At 39.0% G+C, this 18855-nt stretch overlaps 1 protein-coding gene and 1 pseudogene across 1 annotated transcript; one reads left to right on the forward strand and one right to left on the reverse strand.

Annotated features, from left to right (window-relative positions):
• Nucleotides 1-1039: 1039 nt before the first annotated feature.
• SNRPE (small nuclear ribonucleoprotein polypeptide E) lies at nt 1040-6161 on the forward strand. The gene is made up of 5 exons (XM_006178191.3): nt 1040-1177; nt 1693-1719; nt 2729-2791; nt 3628-3706; nt 5886-6161. Exons 1-5 carry the CDS (start codon nt 1124-1126, stop codon nt 5939-5941), a joined length of 279 nt encoding a protein of 92 aa, XP_006178253.1. The 5' UTR covers nt 1040-1123; the 3' UTR covers nt 5942-6161.
• A 7301-nt stretch (nt 6162-13462) lies between these two features.
• Nucleotides 13463-13836, reverse strand: LOC102511877 (annotated as a pseudogene).
• Nucleotides 13837-18855: the final 5019 nt, after the last annotated feature.

Consider the following 18855-nt stretch of genomic DNA (forward strand, 5'->3'; position numbering starts at 1 on the left):
GCTTGCTCGGCCCTGCAGTAAATGCTGTACTTTCCTTCCCCACAACCCAGCGTCAGCAGGTTGGCTTTACTGCTTCCTCAGACGAGCGGACCCAAGTTTGGTTTAGTAACCTCAGTTCAACAAGTAGTGATTCTGCCTTGCCCTAAGTGGTGTCCCCTTAGAGGAGCCCCTTCAACTCTGAGCTTCAGTGTCCTTATCTATAAAATGGGTACTCCAATTAAACGGAATTCCTGCTGGACCACAAGCCCCCAAACAGGTAACCTAACAAATTCCAACTCCTCCCCTTCCAGCTGTGTTACCCAGGAAACAGCATGTTCAAATGTTCAGACCTTAATGTGTACACGTATCTACTGCTACTTCATTGACTCTTTAGCCCCACGAGGAAGGAACCTTTTTATTACAATTTGGGTAACAACTCAGCCCAGACATAGCAAAGCTGAGTAACTTACCCTTGGTCACACTATAAGCGAGCTGGATTTGAGCCCAGCAATCAGATTTCAGAGTTTTCACGCTAAACAGATGCCCTGTTGCCACCTTACAATAACCCTTCACAAAGTCGACGAGAGTTTAATCTGTTGTTGGAGCAAACCACGACATCCGGCTTTTGAATTCAGAGTGTCTGTGACTGAAAGCGTCAGATGTGGAAGCCCTGAGCTTGGGCTTCTTGCCGCCCTACCCTGTCCATCACAACCCTGCTATCAAGCCTAGAAACAGGCCTTAGAAAAAGCACTAAACCAACCCATTCCACGTACTGAGGTTCGCAACGGGACGATTTGGCTCTTAAAGCCGACAGAGAAAGTGAAGACGCGATGGCCCCCAGCCGACCCCCCAACCCCAGCCGCGGGCCCTCACACAACAGGAGCCGCTGGGCTCCTCCTCCCCCTCCTCCAGGTGGCGCTGTAGGACCAACACACGTTCAAATAAGCAGTCGTCTCAGATTGGCCTCCCCCGGATGCTATAGAGCACAGAGATAAGCCGCTCTCCGTGGCTAGAGAGGTATTTCCCTGGAGCGGAGCCGCCCCGGTCGCCGCGCGAGCGTGACGCACTTCCGCTTCCGACTTCATTCCGGAAGCTGCTTTTTGAGGTAGCGTGCGGGTTAGAGCGGTCTTTGTGAGCTTCCACCATGGCGTACCGTGGCCAGGGCCAGAAAGTGCAGAAGGTGATGGTGCAACCCATCGTATCCTACTGGGGATGTGAGAGCTAGGAGGTTCGGGCCAGGAAACGGGGGGCGAAGGAGCCGACAGCAGGCCAGAGGGAGCGGAGTGCGGGCCCTCATCCCATGAGCCCCCGGGGCTACCGAGCCTGCGAGAAAGCGCGGGTAGTTGAAGAACCGGTGATGGGTGGGAGGTTGGGTTTGGGCGGACCTCTGCGGGGGGCACTGCAGGAATGGCCGGGGTGAGCGGAGGGAAGACAGCCTTAATTACATGCTGAGTGAAGGCCGGAGTTACCGGTCTCGGGCAGGGGGGAAAGATGTCTGCGCCGAAGAAACTGAAGGAGAGTAAGAGGGGATTCGTTTACAGTATTTAGGAAGCCCCATGTGAGTGCCTCGTTGGGCGCTTTTCGTTGCGAAGGCACAGACCTCGCGTTCAGAAAACAAAAAGTGAGATGGGTGGGGGCAGGTTGGACCACTTTCAGGGAGCAAAGCCTATGCTACGCGTGCCTTTTTTTTTTTTTCCTTAACCACTGGTACAGAACCTCATCTTCAGATACTTGCAAAACGTAAGTTGTTTGTTAACTGTTTCATGGTTACTTTTTAAGTTAAAGATGAATTTATTTGGCTGTGCCGTCCTGTCTGATCACTGTTCTAGAGTTGAAAGTAGGTGAAACTGGAGGTTGGGAGGGGTATTTGATGGGAAGAAGTGCAAGGAAAGCTCCATTGTGAAAAATGGTTTGTAGCCATGCCAACTCCAAACATGCAAAGAATTGTGTCGTCATTACTTTGCAAGACCAAAATTACTAATCTCAAAAAATAATTATTGGCTGGCCTGACAGTGATGTGTGGGTATTGGTGCTTTTGTTTATAGTGATCATGACGAGAACATCGGAATCTTTTCCCCTACCTTTTATGATGAAACACTGGAAGAAAAGTTCAGTCAGCTTTAAACCAGGTCGTAAGGTGGTGTGTTAAGTGCTCCGGCTGGGGTGGGGGAAGGAATATAGAAAAGACACTGTAAAAGGAAGACAGAAAGGATAGGTTCAGAGGATTTAGTGGCAGCCTCCTTTCCTTTGGGAGGATTTTTAGCAACTCAGAATTTGACTTGGCAGGACAGAGTGTTTAAATTATCTCTGAGAGAAAATGTAGTTCCCGTTCTGACAGATTTTAGTGTGTGATAACACAATTGAAAAACAGGTTAATTTCAAGCTATTGTAATTTTTAATCACCAGAATTGAAAGTCCCTCTTCTGGTCGTTAGATGTGAGACATGGAAAACTGAGAACCTAGAGAAAGCTGTCTTGGAGCTGGATTTTGCAGTAGCAGATAAGCAGCCCTTTACGCTTTCCTGTCACAAAATTTCACGCTAAATGTGTTAAAACCAGAAGCAGTAGAAATATGACTAAGATCCCAGGAAAATTAACTTAGTCCCAGTATAGCACTTAAGTGAGAATGTTTCTTGATAAGGAATTAATCTTGGCTTTTGTTAAAGTTTTTTAGGAGCCGTATTTGTCTCTTGTTTGGCTGGATTTTGTTTACTTGTTTCTTAACATTTCTATTTTTATGATTATTTCAGAGATCTCGGATTCAGGTGTGGCTTTATGAGCAAGTAAATATGCGGATAGAAGGCTGTATCATTGTGAGTAACCAGGATACTTTATTTCAGAGCAGTTTGTTCATAGAAAAATATTTCACAAAAGATGGCCAACAGAGCAATGTACAAAAGGTCAAAGACATAATGCACAGAAGGGTTTTCAGGGCCCATTATCCTTGTCTCATGGTTTTACTTGATAGAGATTGGGTGATTCATAAAAGAGAGGGAAAACTAATTTTAAAAAATTCTTTAAACAACAATATTAGTATTTAAAGGAAGAGTCCAAAAAAGGGGGGGAGTGAGATTAATGGAGTATTAGTTCTAGGTCAGGTGGTACCTGAATAGAGCAGAGTGGGGAAAGTTAAATAAAATGTCCAAGACTGTAGAGTAACTTAAATAATGTTTAAAAGAAAGATGAAATATGGTGGAAGCATTATGTTAGGATTCTAGTATTTTTTTGGACATTGTAGATTGCATCAGTAATCTGCCCTTCCCAGATGACTAGTTGGGAAAACAAGCTAGTGGTGGTTCGTGGTGATAGTGTTTGGTGGGGAGCATGGGAATAGGGTGGCAGTAGATGTTAATTCCTACATGTACACACGCTCTATATTGAGCAGGTTGTAAAAGATAAGGAGAATGGTTGTTTAACAGAGCTGATGAAATCTTAAGTCTAAAAGGTTCCAGAAGTAACTTGAAGTACATTGTCTTTCTTTGTTATTTAAAAAGAGGCTTGGGATGGGGAGGTAGTGTTTCAGCTGATGTATCAATGGAGGGGTGAATGTCTGAATTTGGCATTTCTGTATCTATAAAGGCATATTCATTCAGAATTGCTTGGATGTGATCTTACATGAAGATGACCATCAACTGGCTTATTTTTCTAGGGTTTTGATGAGTATATGAACCTCGTATTAGATGATGCAGAAGAGATTCATTCTAAAACAAAGTCAAGAAAACAGCTGGGTAAGAATATAGATGGTCTTAAAGAATTCTAGAAATTTTTATTCACTTGCAGAAGTGAATGAGTTGCAGCTCATTTCATGCTTAAATTTATTTTGCATTTGAGATGTTACTGTTTGGGGGAGTAGTACACTCTTGAAATCACCCTCTGCCACTTACTCCTTACCCCACTCCACTTCTGCTTCTGTCTCTCCATTCAGGTCTCACCAAGGTCACCAAAGACTAATGGTGTTAAATCTAATGGTCCTCATTTTATTGGACTCTCAACAGCATTTGGCTCTGTGATAGTATAGTCAGGTTTTCGTTTTTTCATTACTAGTTGTTCCTTTTTCAGACTTGGTAATACATTCTTTGAGAGTCAGCCGTTAAATGCTGGAATTGCTCAAGGCTTGGGTTTATGTCCTCCTGTTACTCAGTATTATTTTCCTGGGTACTCAAGACTGTACCTTCAATTTCCACCTACATGGTGACTTCCAAATTTGCGTCAGTAGTCCTAGACCTCTCTGAGCCTATTCAACACTTCTACTTGGGTGTCTCAAAGACGCCTCAGTATCAGAAATCAAGCTCAATGCCCACCCCTAACACACTGTTTAGAGGTATTTTATTGTTCCCTGCCATCCTGCATGGCACCGGTTTCTGTTTAGTTTACTAATTAACTTCTCCGCACCTGCCTCAGCTCCTCCAGTTTGCTCCTCGGGCATCTTTTTAAAACACAATTCTGAACTTGTCATCACTTTGCCTGAATTCCTTCAATGGCTTCCTGTCATTCGGAGGATAAGAAAATTTTCGGTGTACTCTTCCAGGTCCTTCATGATCTGACCTTATCTCCCTCTGCTTGTTTTGTATCTCTTTCTGTTCATTTTCTGAGCTTCATCCACACTTCTGTCAATTCTTTGAATCTTCACATTTGTTCCTTTATAAATCTTTGTATATGCTGTTCCCTGTATTTTTAGGACACAGATCAAATATCACTTCCTGCCAGGGTTTGGTTTTGTTCTGGTTGGGGTGAGGATTGAGGGTGGCAGTGTGTGTTGTGCTGGGTTTGTAGTAAAACATTCATTAGTGGGTTATTAATGTCTCTCCCACTGGTCCACATGCTCCATGAATGCCTGAAGCCTGTCTTTTTTGCTCCCTAGTATAACCAGTGCCTAACTCAGTGCCTGCCACATACCAGAAACTTAAAAACATTTGGACACTGAAGACATTCTCTTAACCCAGTTAACGTAGGTTCTTTAGGATTCGTGGCTTTAACAAGACAAACTGAACCATTTCTGTTAAAATTCCGTTAATGTGAGGTTTATTTAGGCATTTTGCCTTTAATTGTGTAATGCCCTGATTCATAGTTCACTGGTATTTTTATCAATGGTGCGCTTCAGGTGTCTTTTTTTCCCAGACCCTAAAGATTCTCTTGAGCCTGTTACTAGCTGTGTGGGAAGTAGATTCTGAGAAGTGATGCAAGATTTTGCTATGCTTCTCCCTGCTGAGGCTATTTTTGTGAAAGCCTGGGTTTTTCAAATTTAAACATGTCTTGTTAAGAAAGGCAAGCTAACTTTTTAAAATTACTTATAAGTTATTTGTAAAGTGTTGCATTCCCGTAGTAATACCCACCCTGTAGAACAGACCAGTACTGCCCCTTGGGGAAGCCTGGGAAAGTGAAACAGTTTAATTGTTATTGCTGTTCTTACGAAGTACAGTGTTCCTGAAGATATTCATAGATATTTCTCAGGGAAAAAAAAGTCTTCTCTGCTCACATAAGTTTAGGAGATGTTGGGTAAAACTTAAACAAGTGTATTTATTGCAGGATAAAATCTTTATTATGTTAAGAGCTCTAAATTCTAGTGTGCTGCGTTTCCTAAAAAACCACTTCTCAACTTCAAATTGAGAACGTGAAGAAACGCTGGGGTAGACCTAGTCAGTTGACTTAGTCTGCAGAAGCTGTATTTTTCATAAAATAACATTTCTCTATCTTCATAAGGTTACTGTTGAAAAAGTGCATATGCTGTAATGTGCACAGCCTTTCAGTATGTGGATATTGGAAAATGTCACATACCATCATGAGAGAGAAAGCATTTTCAGAATCACTCAAGAACGATCCAAAATTCTCAGGCTAAAAGGTGGTTACACAGTTGCCTGAGTGGCTATTAATAGGCTTTTTTTTTTTGTTTTTAATTTTGTGTTGCAGGTCGGATCATGCTAAAAGGAGATAATATTACTCTGCTCCAAAGTGTCTCCAACTAGAAACGATGACTAAAGGGAGAAAGAGCAATACAAATACACTCTGCTCCAGTGTCTCCGACTAGAAGCGATCACTTGGTGTGAGATGTTGAGAGGGCATTACAGTTCATTTTGGCATATGGGTGTTTCTCTGGGATGTTATTCTGAACCATTTATTCATGTTGTGTTGGCACCCTTACCTTATTAGCAGGACTACAATAAATGCTAGCTTTTATTAAATGTTTAAAATGTTTTTTTTATTAAAAAAAACTTACCTTGTTTCCCTTCTAACCAGCTGTAGAGAGTGTTTACACAATGGTACTGTTAGCTATTGGTATTTATTTTAAAGTTTTCTGAAGGATGGCATTTGCCCTAGGCATTTCCTTTTCACAGTACTGGGATCCGTAGATTCTTAACGCAGAGAGCAGGAATTCTCCCTGACAGGTGACCTGATACTGGGTGGTGGAGAAGGGGAGTGTTTGTGAAAGTAAAGGTGTCTTCCCCAGCAGTTCTAATTCTGGATGCTGAGGCACAAGGATTTCTAACCACAGCAGATTGGGGACATTATAATCGCTTCAATACTTGCTTACACTTGCATAAAATTCTTTTGTCACTAAGATCAGAATGTGAGAAGTATTTGGATATAGGCAAAGAATGAAATGCCTTAAGTTCATTTAAAAGGAGCTCTGTTAGGAGATAACAGGAAGGAGACTGAAAAAGACCCACTGGCAGCACTGGTGAGTTGTTGTTAGGCAGAATAGTGGTATGTTAGTTGAAGAAACACCTCTCTTATTTAAGAATTCCTCCCCCACTAACTACTTATTTCCTAATTGAATTATGTGGACCAATTTCTCCAGTATCAGGGTTATACCAGTTAGAATTCTGTTAAGTGGTTATCAAGCATCCACTGTTAGTTGAACATGTACAGCGTGGCAGACTGAGACAGCTTCAGTACCAGGTGCTAAGGGCTGTTTAAATTGGATCTTGACAGATGAATAAAGCCTACTTTAAATTTTGGCAGTGGGCAGTATTATTAAGGGTTGGTGAGGAGGAACCAAGTCCAGTTCCTGCTTTTCCAAGTGCTTATGAGGGAGATAGAGAACTTTTAACGAAAAGTTCTAAACTGAGTAAAAGGAACCCTTTGTGAGGTAGAGGAGGTCTGCAGATGAGTGTAGAAATCAGTCCAGCTTAGAACTTGGCATTCTAGTTGTTCCTCTCCTATTTGAACTTGTGCCTTTTTGGTTATATTTTGAAATAAAGGGGTGCTTTAGCTCTTAACAGATATTGACTTTGAAATTCCATTGAACCTGCTATTGCATGCAAAGGAAACATTGGGCAGCAGAGGGAGTTGCAGTCCTGAAACTGCTTCAGCCTTTCTGGTAAAAAGCTTTTTGAGAGCAGAGCAAAGACCTCCCTGCAGCTTTCTTGGCATCAAAATAGCTAGGAAGAAGGATAAAAGCTGGGGCAGCGTAATCCCTAAGAAAACCTGCTGGCTGCTTTTTCCATTTCCCTGTGCGGCCTTTCTGACCTGGCTGCCCTGTGTAAGCAAAGCTGTTCCTGCTGTGGCTTATTCTGAATGGATCAAGACATGGAAGGGTCTATTTTTGACAGAGCAAATGGTGATAGTGAGCAATAAGGTGCAGTGAACTCTCACAATTGAGCTCTGTATTTAGGAGCCTCTGCTGGCTTTCCTTCTCTACCGGAGCCTGCGGTGTTTGCTTTTTAAGTTGTACTTTTCCACGATCTGTAGATCTTTTCTTCCAGCTGGAATTTGTATTACAGGAGGCGTTGCTCTCTGCTTCATTAAGCTTATTAAAACGTGCAGCTGGGAAGCTGCTCTTGTTGACAGCCCTTGGTACATGAGCAGTCATTTTTTTTGTGGAATGGCTGTTGATTCTGAAGGGGTCGTCTTGCCAACCACCCACTAACTCTTGTAACATTCTTGAAGTAGGGGTTGGGAGGAGACTCAGGCTCTGAGTAAGTGCTGGTGCGGGCCTGGAGTTCTACCGGTAGTAGGTAGGGAGAGAGGGATAAGAATAGTTTGAAAATGCTAGAATTTTGTATTTGCAGGCATCAGCTGTTATTGTAACACATTTGTCAGTTTCAGGGTAAAAGAGGGGGTCTCTGCCTAATTTGGATTAAGGCGTTACTGACCAGGAACCGTCACGGGCATTTCCTGGGGTAAGCCTCATAGGCCCCATCTCACATTGAAGCTGTGACATGGGATCTTCCTTAATTACTCCTATTAGAACTGATCATAACCACATACTTACGGCGTGCTTTTGTGAGGAGGTGCTTGGTGAAACTTAAGTTAGCGTGAGAACTTACGGTCTGTTATGTAGAGTTTAATTTTAATTTAAAGGTTATATCCAATGGAATTTTAAAAAATTGAATTAAAAAATACTAGCTTAATACACATTTATAGTCAAAATGCAAACCGCACAGAAAAATTATCTATTCTACATTTTGAAATCCCAGTCTGTCCCTTCCCACCCCCATCCCCCTGGCAACCACAAGTTTGTATTCTATGTCTATGAGTCTGTTTCTGTTTTGTATTTATTTATTTATTTATTTAGATTCCGCATATGAGCGATCTCATATGGTATTTTTCTTTCTCTTTCTGGCTTACTTCACTTAGAATGACATTCTCCAGGAACATCATGTTGCTGCAAATGGTGTTATGTTGTCGATTTTTATGGCTGAATAGTATTCCATTATATAAATATACCACATCTTTATCCAGTCATCTGTTGATGGACATTTAGGCTGTTTCCATGTCTTGGCTATTGTAAATAGTGCTGCTATGAACATTGGGGTGCAGGTGTCATTTTGAAGTAGGGTTCCTTCTGGATATATGCCCAGGAGCGGGATTCCTGGGCCAAATGGTAAATCAATTCCTAGTCTTTTGAGGAATCTCCATACTGTTTTCTACAGTGGCTGCACCAAACTGCAGTCCCACCAGCAATGTAGGAGGGTTCCCTTTTCTCAACAGCCTCTCCAGCATTTGTCATTTGTGGACTTTTGAATGATGGCCATTCTGACTGGTGTGAGGTGATACCTCATTGTAGTTTTGATTTGCATTTCTCTGATAATTAGTGATACTGAACATTTTTTCTTGTGCCTATGGATCACTTGTATGTCCTCCTTGGAGAATTGCTTGTTTAGGTCTTCTGCCCATTTTGGGATTGGGTTGTTTGTTTTTTTCTTATTAAGTTGTATGAGTTGCTTATATATTCTGGAGATCAAGCTTTTGTCGGTTTCATTTGCAAAAATTTTCTCCCATTCCGTAGGTTGTTGTTTTGTTTTACTTATGGTTTCCTTTGCTGTGTAGAAGCTTGTAAGTTTCATTAGGTCCCATTTGTTTATTCTTGCTTTTATTTCTATTGCTTGGGTAGACTGCCCTAGGAGAACATTTTTGAGATGTATGTGAGATAATATTTTGCCTATATTTTCTTCTAGGAGGTTTATTGTATCTTGTCTTATGTTTAAGTCTTTGATCCATTTTGAGTTTACTTTTGTGTATGGTGTAAGGGAGTGCTCTAGCTTCATTGCTTTACATGCTGCTGTCCAGTTTTCCCAACACCATTTGCTGAAGAGACTGTCTTTATTCCATTGTGTATTCTTGCCTCCTTTGTCGAAGATTAGTTGACCAAAAGTTTGTGGGTTCATTTCTGGGCTCTCTATTCTGTTTCATTGGTCCATATGTCTGTTTTTGTACCAATACCATGCTGTCTAGACTGCAGCTCTATAGTATTGTCTGAAGTCTGGGAGAGTTATTCCTCCAGCCTCTTTCTTTTTCTTCAGTAATGCTTTGGCAATTCTAGGTCTTTTGTGGTTCCATATAAATTTTATTATGATTTGTTCTAGTTCTGTGAAATATGTCCTGGGTCATTTGATAGGCATTACATTAAATCTGTCGATTGCCTTGGGCAGTGTGACCATTTTAACAATATTGATTCTTCCAATCCAGGAGCATGGGATATCTTTCCATTTTTTAAAGTCTTCTTTAATTTCCTTCATCAGTGGTTTATAGTTTTCTGTGTATAAGTCTTTCACCTCCTTGGTTAGATTTATTCCTAGGTATTTTATTACTTTGGGTGCTATTTTTAAAGGGGATTGTTTCTTTACTTTAATTTTCTGTTAATTCATCATCAGTGTAAAGAAATGGAACTGATTTTTGAACGTTAATCTTGTAACCTGCTACCTTGCTGAATACTTTGATTATTTCTAGTAGTTTTTGTGTGGACCTTTTAGGGTTTTCTATACATAGTATCATGTCATCTGCATATAGTGACACTTTTACCTCTTCTTTTCCAATTTGGATCCTTTTATTTCTCTCTCTTGTCTGACTGCTGTGGCTAGGACTTCCAAGACTATGTTGAATAGGAGTGGGGATAGTGGGCAGCCTTGTCTTGTCCCAGATTTTAGTGGGAAGCTTTTGAGTTTTTCACTGTTGAGTGCTATGCTGGCTGTAGGTTTGTCATATATAGCTGTTATTATGTTGAGATATGTTCCCTCTATACCCACTTTGGTGAGAGTTTTTATCATAATTGGGTGTTGATGCTTTTTCTGCATCTATTGAGACGATCATGTGGTTTTATCCTTTCTCTTGTTGATGTGATGTATTACCTTGATTGATTTGCATATGTTGAACCACCCTTGTGTCCCTGGGATGAACCCCACTTGGTCATGATGTATAATCTTTTTTATGTGCTGTTTGATTCTATTTGCTGATATTTTGGTGAGGGTTTTTACATCTGTGTTCATTAGTGATATTGGACTATAATTCTCTTTTTTGGTAGTGTCTTTGCCTGGTTTTGGTATCAGGGTGATGGTGGCTTCACAGAATGAGTTTGGGAGTATTCCCTCCTTTTCAGTCTTCTGGAAGAGTTTGAGAAGGAAGAAGGACTGGAATGAGTTCTTCTTTGTATGTTTGGTAGAATTCCCCAGTGAAGCCGTCTGGTCCTGGACTTTTATTTGTAGGGAGTTTTTTTAATTCAATTTCATTTCTAGTGATCGGTTTGTTAAAGTGGTCAGTTTCTTCTTGGTTCAGTCTTGGTGGACTGTATGTTTCCAGGAACTTGTCCATCTCCTCTAGGTAATCCATTTTGGTTCCATATAGTTTTTCATAATATTCTTGTATGATATTCTGTATTTCTATGTTATTTGTTGTAATTTCTTCATTTTCCTTTCTTATCTTGCTTATTTGTGCTCTCTCCTTTTTCTTCTTTGTGAATTTGGCCAGAGGTTTGTCGATTTTATTTACTTTTCCAAAAAACCAGCTTTTGGTTTGATCGATTTTTCTTTCTTTCTTTCTTTCTTTTTTTTAAATTAGGTTTATTCATTGATTTCCGCTTGGAGGAAGAGCTGGGGACTGAACCCAGGACCTCTTGGGTGCTGAGCATGCATTCTACCATTTGGGCTACACGCTTCCCTTGATCGATTTTTCTATTTTTTTTTTAATCTCTTATTTTATTTATTTCCTCCCTGATCTTTATTATTTCCTTCCTTCTGCTGCCTTTTGGGGTTGTTTGCTCTTCTTCTTCTAATTCTTTTAGCTGGTAGGTTAGATTGTTTATTTGAGATTGTTCTTCTTTTTTGAGAAAGGCCTGTATCGCTATAAACTTCCCTCTTAGCTCTGCCTTTGCTGCGTCCCATAAGTTTTGTGTGGTTGTATTTTCATTTTCATTTGTCTCAAGGTATTTTTTAATTTCAACTTTGATTTCATCGTTGACCTATTGGTTTTTTAATAGCATGTTGTTTAATCTCCGTGCTTTCCTTTTTTTCTCCTTTGTTTCTCTGTAGTTGATTTCTAGTTTCATGGCATTGTGGTCAGTAAAGATGCTTGAGATAATTTCTGTCCTCTTAAAATTGTTGAGGCTTCTTTTGTGCCCAAGTACATGATCAATCCTAGAAAATGTTCCATGTGCACTTGAAAAGAATGTATATTCTATTTTTGGGGGGTGTAATGCTCTGAAAATATCCACCAAATCTAATTTTTCTATTGTATTATTTAATTTCTCTGTTGCCTTATTTATTTTCTGTCTGGAAGATCTGTCTAGTGATGTTAATGCGGTGTTAAAATCTCCGACAATGATTGTAGTCCCATCAGTATCCCCCTTTATCTCTGTTAGTAATTGTTTTATGTACTTAGGTGCTCCTATATTGGGTGCATATATATATTAATGAGTGTAATATCCTCATCTTGTATCACTCCTTTAATCATTATAAAATGTCCTTCTTTATCTTTCTTTATGGCCTTCGTTTTAAAGTCTGTTTTGTCTGAAATCAGTACTGCTACACCTGCTCTTTTGGCTTTTCCATTTGCATGGAATATCCTTTTCCATCCTTTCACTCTCAATCTATATGTGTCCTTCTCCCTAAAGTGGGTCTCTTGTATGCAGCGTATTGAAGGTTCTTGCTTTATTATCCAGTCTGCCACGCTATGTCTTTTGATTGGAGCATTTAGTCCATTAACATTTACAGTAATTAATGATAGATGTATGTTTATTGCCATTTTGAACTTATTTTTGCAGTTGATTTGGTATTTCCTCTGTTCCTTTCTTCTTCCTTTTGTGGTTTTGTAATTTTCCTTTGTATTACCATGGATTTTATTTAGTTTTTGTGACTCACTTGTAAGTTTTTGGCTTGTGGTTACCCTTTTTTGTAAGTCTGTTAGCCCATTACTGTAACTGTATAATCTTGCACAGAAAATATAAAGCAGAAAACCAAATTCCCTCCCTTCCCTATCAGTATTCTCCATCGATAAGCACTGTTAAGAGTTAGGTGGTTATTTTTCTGAACTCTTTACAAATATGTATACCTGGGTTTATTTCTCATATTGGCATTTTTACTTTAAAACTTTTTATTTAAAATTTTTAATTTTCGTAAAATACACAATATTTACTATCCATTTTTAAGTGTGCAGCTCAGAAGTGTTAATTATACTCACATAGTTATATCACCAATCTTCAGAACGTTTTCATCTTGCAAAAAAAAAACTCTACCTATTAAACAACAACTTCCCTTCCCTACCTCCCCTCAACCCCTAGTGACCACCATTCTTTTCTGTTTCTGAGTTTGATTACTCTAGATTCCACACATAAGTAGAGTCATACAGTATTCGTCTTTTTGTGACTTAGTTCACTTAGCATAGTGTCCTCAACGTTCATCCATGTTGTAGAATGTGTCAGAATTTCCTTCCTTCCTAAGGCTGAGTCATGTTGCATATGCATATACTGTGTTTCCTTTATACACTTAGCTGTCGGTGGACATTTGGATTGCTTCTGCCTTTTGACTATTGTAAATAATGCTGCTGTGAACATTGGTGTACAAATTTCTCTTCGAGACCCTGCTTTGAATTCTTTTGAGTACATGCTCCGAAGTTTTTTTGAGGAGCCATTGTACTGTTTTCCACAGCAGCTTCACCTATTACTTTCTCATCAGCTGTGTACAAAGGTTGTTTTTTCCGTATCCCAGGCAAAACTACTTTTTTTTTTTTTTTTTTTTTTTGATTGAAGTCTGTACCTTTATTCACCAAGCAGGCTACTTGAAGGGAATGAAGTGGGAGGAGTGGCCCCCATGCTGACCAGCTGTGTAGGTGACTGAGAACTCAGGCTTCATTCCATCTGGTTAAAGGTCTTACCCTTGTAGACACCCACCATGCTGCCCACCATTGCAGGCAGGATGATCATGTCCTGCAGGTGCATCTTCACCACCTCAGGCTTCTCCATGGGCGGTGCCTCCTTGGCCTTGCACAGGTGCATTTGCAGGAAGCACTGCTTCCCCTGCATGCCCTGTTCAGCAGTTGCTGGGCGCTGTACAGCTGTATCAGCTGTTGGTAGAACAGATCCCACGAGGTCCACACCGCAGGAGGCAAACTTGCAGGGGGTCTGCTGCTTCTGCTCCTCTTCTGCCATCTTGTTGATTTTTCAGAAAGGCAAACATTTTATTTTTGATAGCAGTCATCCTAATGGTTGTGAGGTGATGTCTCACTGTGGTTTTAATTTGCATTTCTATAGCACTTAGTGATGTTGAGCATATTTTCATATGTTTATTTGTCACTTGTGTGTCTTCTTTGGAGAAATGTCTATTCTAGTCCTCTGCCCATTTTTAAACAGTTTTTTGTGTGTGTGTGTAATTAGTTTTAAGGAGTTCTTTACATATTCTGAATATTAACCCCTTATCAAATAAATGATTTGCACATGTTTTCTCCCATTCTGTGGGTTGCCTTTTCACTCTGTTGGTCTGTTGATATACACAAGTTTTAAATTTTGGTGTAATCCAATTTATTTTTGCTTTTATTGCCTGTGTTTTTAGTGTCATAGGTATTTTTATGTATTTATACACACATATTCTTTGCAGTGTCACTCTTACCAACAAAATTTGGACATAGTTCCATCTTAAACTGCTGTGATATGTTCCAATCATTATGTTAAGTCTCTCAATTTAAGTAATTGCACCTTATTGATGGGTAGTTTAGCATGTTTCTCATTTTTTGCTGTAAAAGTTTTGTAATGAACACCACCTTTATACTCATTTTTGTCCACTTAATATTTTCTGAGATGAATTCTTAGACATGCAATTGTTAGATCAAGGGATATGCACATTAAAAAAAATTCCGTGGGTACTTCTAAATTGCCTTCCAAAGTACATATGAGAACCTTGTTTTCCTCATAGCAGCCAACCACCAAGCAGCAGCTTTAATGAAACTCACAGGCTTATTGTGAGGATACTATGAAATAATAATTGCCAACATCTTGAGGATGCCAGAGTAGAAAAATGGAAAAAATTTGGCCTTTGATACCTTTTCAACCACTGAAGTAATCAACTCTGGAACTTCCCTACTGCCAAACTTGTTATGTAAGAGAATAAAGTTCCTAGTTGGGTTTGCTGTTACTTACGACTAAAGCATTGTAGCCGAGAACAGTGTCAGAGCGGGCTGCTTGTCTTCAGTACCTCTTAAGCTTGGGAGGGGATCCATTGTTTAGTGAAGATTTGTTAAATGCTGTAGTTGAGGAAGTTGGAAATTGAAGTGATAATCTTGAACTATATGAGGGAATACAAATGAAGTGATGTGACTAATTCCATTCAATAAAACAGTAAACTTCACTTCCTTAGTTAAGAAAATAATTCCTGAGAAAGATGATCTTGGATCATCATTCCATGTCCATAGAAACTGCTGTCTCTGGAGTATTAATAGATTAGCCTCATCCCCAGGGCCATCTGGGTTTGAGATGTTTTGCTAGGCTGGAAAATTGCAGAGGGGGACTGGGGAGGGGAATAAACAAATGAATGTCTCTTTTTTGATGAACTGTTGCTAAACCAGAGATAAGGTGGATGGTGGGAGTAGAGCGGGTAAGGGAGGATTTTCCCCAGGAAAGCAGCCTTCTTTAGATCCTCTACTTGAAGAGGTTCTCAGTTTGGGAAGGTGTTATCTTATTTTTCACCAGTGTCAGCTTTTATTGTACGTTATATGTTTGATATGGTGAAGAATACATTTTAGTCCTTATCTTTGGGGAGTTGGGAAAGCAGTGAGGTATAGAGGGAAAAATGAGCTTTGTAGTCCACATACCTGGGTTTAAATGCCAACTTTAGAATTACCCAAACCTCTCAACCTCAGTTTCATAGGGTTGGTGGAATAATTTCATGAGATAATACATTTAAAGTACCTTATCAGGCCTTGGGAAAGCTCAAGAAGTATTATTTGTCTAGTTACAAATGAGGATAGTTTTGTAGTTTAAATGATTTGTTTAAGAATATATGTGGGGGAAAGATAAACTTGTTCCACATAGAGCAGGACAGATGACAACTTTGGGAATCTCTTTTTTCTTGTTTTTCTTTTTAACACCCTTACTGTGGTATGGTTCCTATACAGTAAACTACACATATTTCAGATGTACAATTTGATGAATTTTGATAGATGTATACACTAATGAAATCACTACCACAATCAAGATAGCTAACATTTCTATCACGCCCCAAGAGGTGTTTTCAAATCCCCAATTTATCTCTTCCCACAGCCTTTACCCCTGGTAACCATAAGTTTGTTCTCTATATCTGTGAGTCTGTTTCTGTTTTGTAGATAAGTTCATTTGTGTCCTTTTTTTAGATTCCATATAAGTGGTATCATATGGTATTTTTCCTTTCTCTTTCTGGCTTACTTCACTTAGAATGACAATCTCCAGGTCCATCCATGTTGCTGCAGATGGCATTATTTTATTCTTCTTTATGGCTGAGTACTAGTCCATTGTGTGTGTGTGTGTGCGCACGCGCGCATGTACATACCACATCTTTATCCACTCATCTGTTGGTAGACATTTGGGTTGTTTCCATGTCTTCACTATTGTAAATGGTGCTGCTATGAACATTGGGGTGCATATGTCTTTTTAAATTATATTTTTCTCCAGATATATGCCCAGGAGTGGGATTGCTGGATCATATGAAAGTCTATTTTTAGTTTTAAAAGGAAACTTCATACTGTCCTCCAGTGGTTGTACCAGTTTAGATTCCCATCAACAGTGTAGCAGGGTTCCCTTTTCTCCACACCCTCACCAGCATTTATCACTTGTAGACTTTTAAATAATGGCCATTGTGACTGATGTGAGGTGATACCTCATTGTAATTTTGACTTGGATTTCTCTTAACAGTTGGTGATGTTGAGCATCGTATCATGTGCTTGTTGGCCATCTGTATGTCTTCTTTGGAGAGATGTCTGTTTAGGTCTTTTGCCCACTTTTTTGAATGGATTGCTTGGTTTTTTTTTTTTTATATTAAGGTGTATGAGATATTTGTACATTTTGGAAATTAGTCCCTTGTTGGTCACATCACTTGCAAATATCTTCTCCCATTCTGTAGGTTGTCTTTTTGTTTTGTTCATGGTATTCTTAACTGTGCAAAAGCTTTTAAGTTTAATTAGATCCCATTTATATATTGTTGCTTTTATTTCCATTACTCCCAGAGCTGGTTTGAAAAATATATTGCTGGGATTTATGTCCAAGAGTGTCCTGCCTATGTTTTCCTCTAGGAGTTTTACAGTATCTCATCTTACATTGAAGACTTTAACCCATTTTGAATTTATTTTTGTATATGGTGTTACAGCATGTTCTAATTTCAGTCTTTTACATGTAGCTGTCCAGTTTTCCCAGCACCACTTATTGAAGAGACTGCTTCTCTCCATTGTATATTCTTGCCTTCTTTGTTGTAGATTAATTGACGATAAGTGTGTAGGTTTATTTCTGGACTTTCTATCATTCCACTGATCTATGTGTCTGTTTTTGGGCCAGTACATACTGTTTTGATTACTGTAGCTTTGTAGTATAGTCTGAAGTCAGGGCGTGTGATTTCCCCCAGCTCTATTCTTTTTCAAGATTGTTTTGGCTATTCGGGGTCTTTTGTGTTTCCATACGAATTTTAACATTTTTTGTTCCAGCTCTGTGAAAAATGTCATCGGTAATTTGATAGAGATTACATTGAATCTGTATATTGCCTTGTGTAGTATGGCCATTTTAAAAATATTGAATCTTCCAATCTAAGAACACGGTACATCTTTCCATTTGTTTATGTTGTCTTCAATTTCTTTCGTTAGTGGCTTATAGTTTTCAAAGTACAGATCTTTTGCCTTCTTGGGTAGGTTTGTTCCTAGGTATTTTATTCTTTTTGGTGTGATGGTAAATGGTATTGTTTCTTTAATTTCTTTTTCTGCTATTTCATTGTTAGTGTATAAAAATGCAACTGATTTCTGTATATTAATTTTGTATCCTGCAACTTTACCAAATTTATTGGTAAGTTCTAGTATTCTGGTCGCTTCTTTAGGGTTTTCTATGTGTAATATCACGTCATCTGCAAACAGTGACAGTTTTACTTCTTTGTTTCCAATTTGGATTCCTTTTCTTTCTTTTTCTTCTCTGATTGCTATGGCTAAGACTTCCACAACTATGTTGAATAAGAGTGGTGAGAGTGGGCATCCTTGTCTTGTTTCTGATCTTAGAGGAAATGCTTTCAGCTTTTCCCCATTAAGTATGATGTTAGCTGTGGATTTGTTATATATGGCCTTTATTATGTTGAGGTATGTTTGGTCTATGCCCACTTTCTAGAGAGTTTTTATCATAAATGAATGTTGAGTTTCATCAAAAGATTTTTGCATCTATTGAGATGACCATTTTTCTTTTAGTCTTCACTTTGTTAATGTGTTGTATCACATTGATTGATTTGCAGATATTGAAAAATTTTTGCATCCCTGGGTTAAATCCCACTTGATCGTGGTGTATGATCTTTTTAATGCATTGTTGGAGTCAATTTGCTAGTATTTTATTGAGAATTTTTGCATCTATATTTATAAGTGATATTGGCCTTTCTTTTTTTGTGATATCTTTGTCTGGTTTTGGTATCAGAGTAATGATGGCCTCATAGAATGAGTTTGGAAGTTTTCCTTCCTCTGCAGTTTTTTGGAATAGTTTCAGAAGCATAGGTGTTAACTCTTCTCTAAATGTTTGGTAAAATTCACCTGTGAAGCCATCTGGTCCTGAACTTTTGTTTGTTGGGAGTTTTTAAATTACTGATTCAATTTCAGTACTGGTAATTGGTGTATTCATATTGTCTATTTCTTCTTGGTTTAGTCATGGCAAATTGTATATTTCTAAGAAATTGTCCATTTCTTCTATGTTGTCCTTTTTTGTTGGCTTATAGTTCTTCAGAGTAGCCTCTTACAATCCCTTGTAGTTCTGTGGTGTCTGTTTTAACTTCTTTTTCATTTCTGATTTTTACTAATTTGGGCCCTCTCCTTTTTTTTTTCTTGATGAGTCCGACCAAAGGTTTATCAATTTTATCTTTTCAAAGAACCTGCTTTTAGTTTCATTGATCTTTTCTATTGTTTTTTTTAGTCTCTATTTCATTTATTTTTGCTCTAATCTTTATGATTTCTTTTCTTTTTACTAACT

Source organism: Camelus ferus, chromosome 23, assembly GCF_009834535.1.
Source record: "Camelus ferus isolate YT-003-E chromosome 23, BCGSAC_Cfer_1.0, whole genome shotgun sequence".
In the NCBI taxonomy this organism is placed as follows: domain Eukaryota; kingdom Metazoa; phylum Chordata; class Mammalia; order Artiodactyla; family Camelidae; genus Camelus; species Camelus ferus.

What these genes read in the sequence shown, in the direction of transcription:
- SNRPE (XM_006178191.3), top strand. Translation starts at nt 1,124, where the DNA reads ATGGCGTACCGTGGCCAGGGCCAGAAAGTGCAGAAGGTGATGGTGCAA. An exon ending in AGGTGATGGTGCAACCCATC is followed by an intron (nt 1,178 to 1,692) that starts GTATCCTACTGG and finishes CCACTGGTACAG; the next exon opens with AACCTCATCTTCAGATACTT. An exon ending in AAAGTCAAGAAAACAGCTGG is followed by an intron (nt 3,707 to 5,885) that starts GTAAGAATATAG and finishes TTTGTGTTGCAG; the next exon opens with GTCGGATCATGCTAAAAGGA.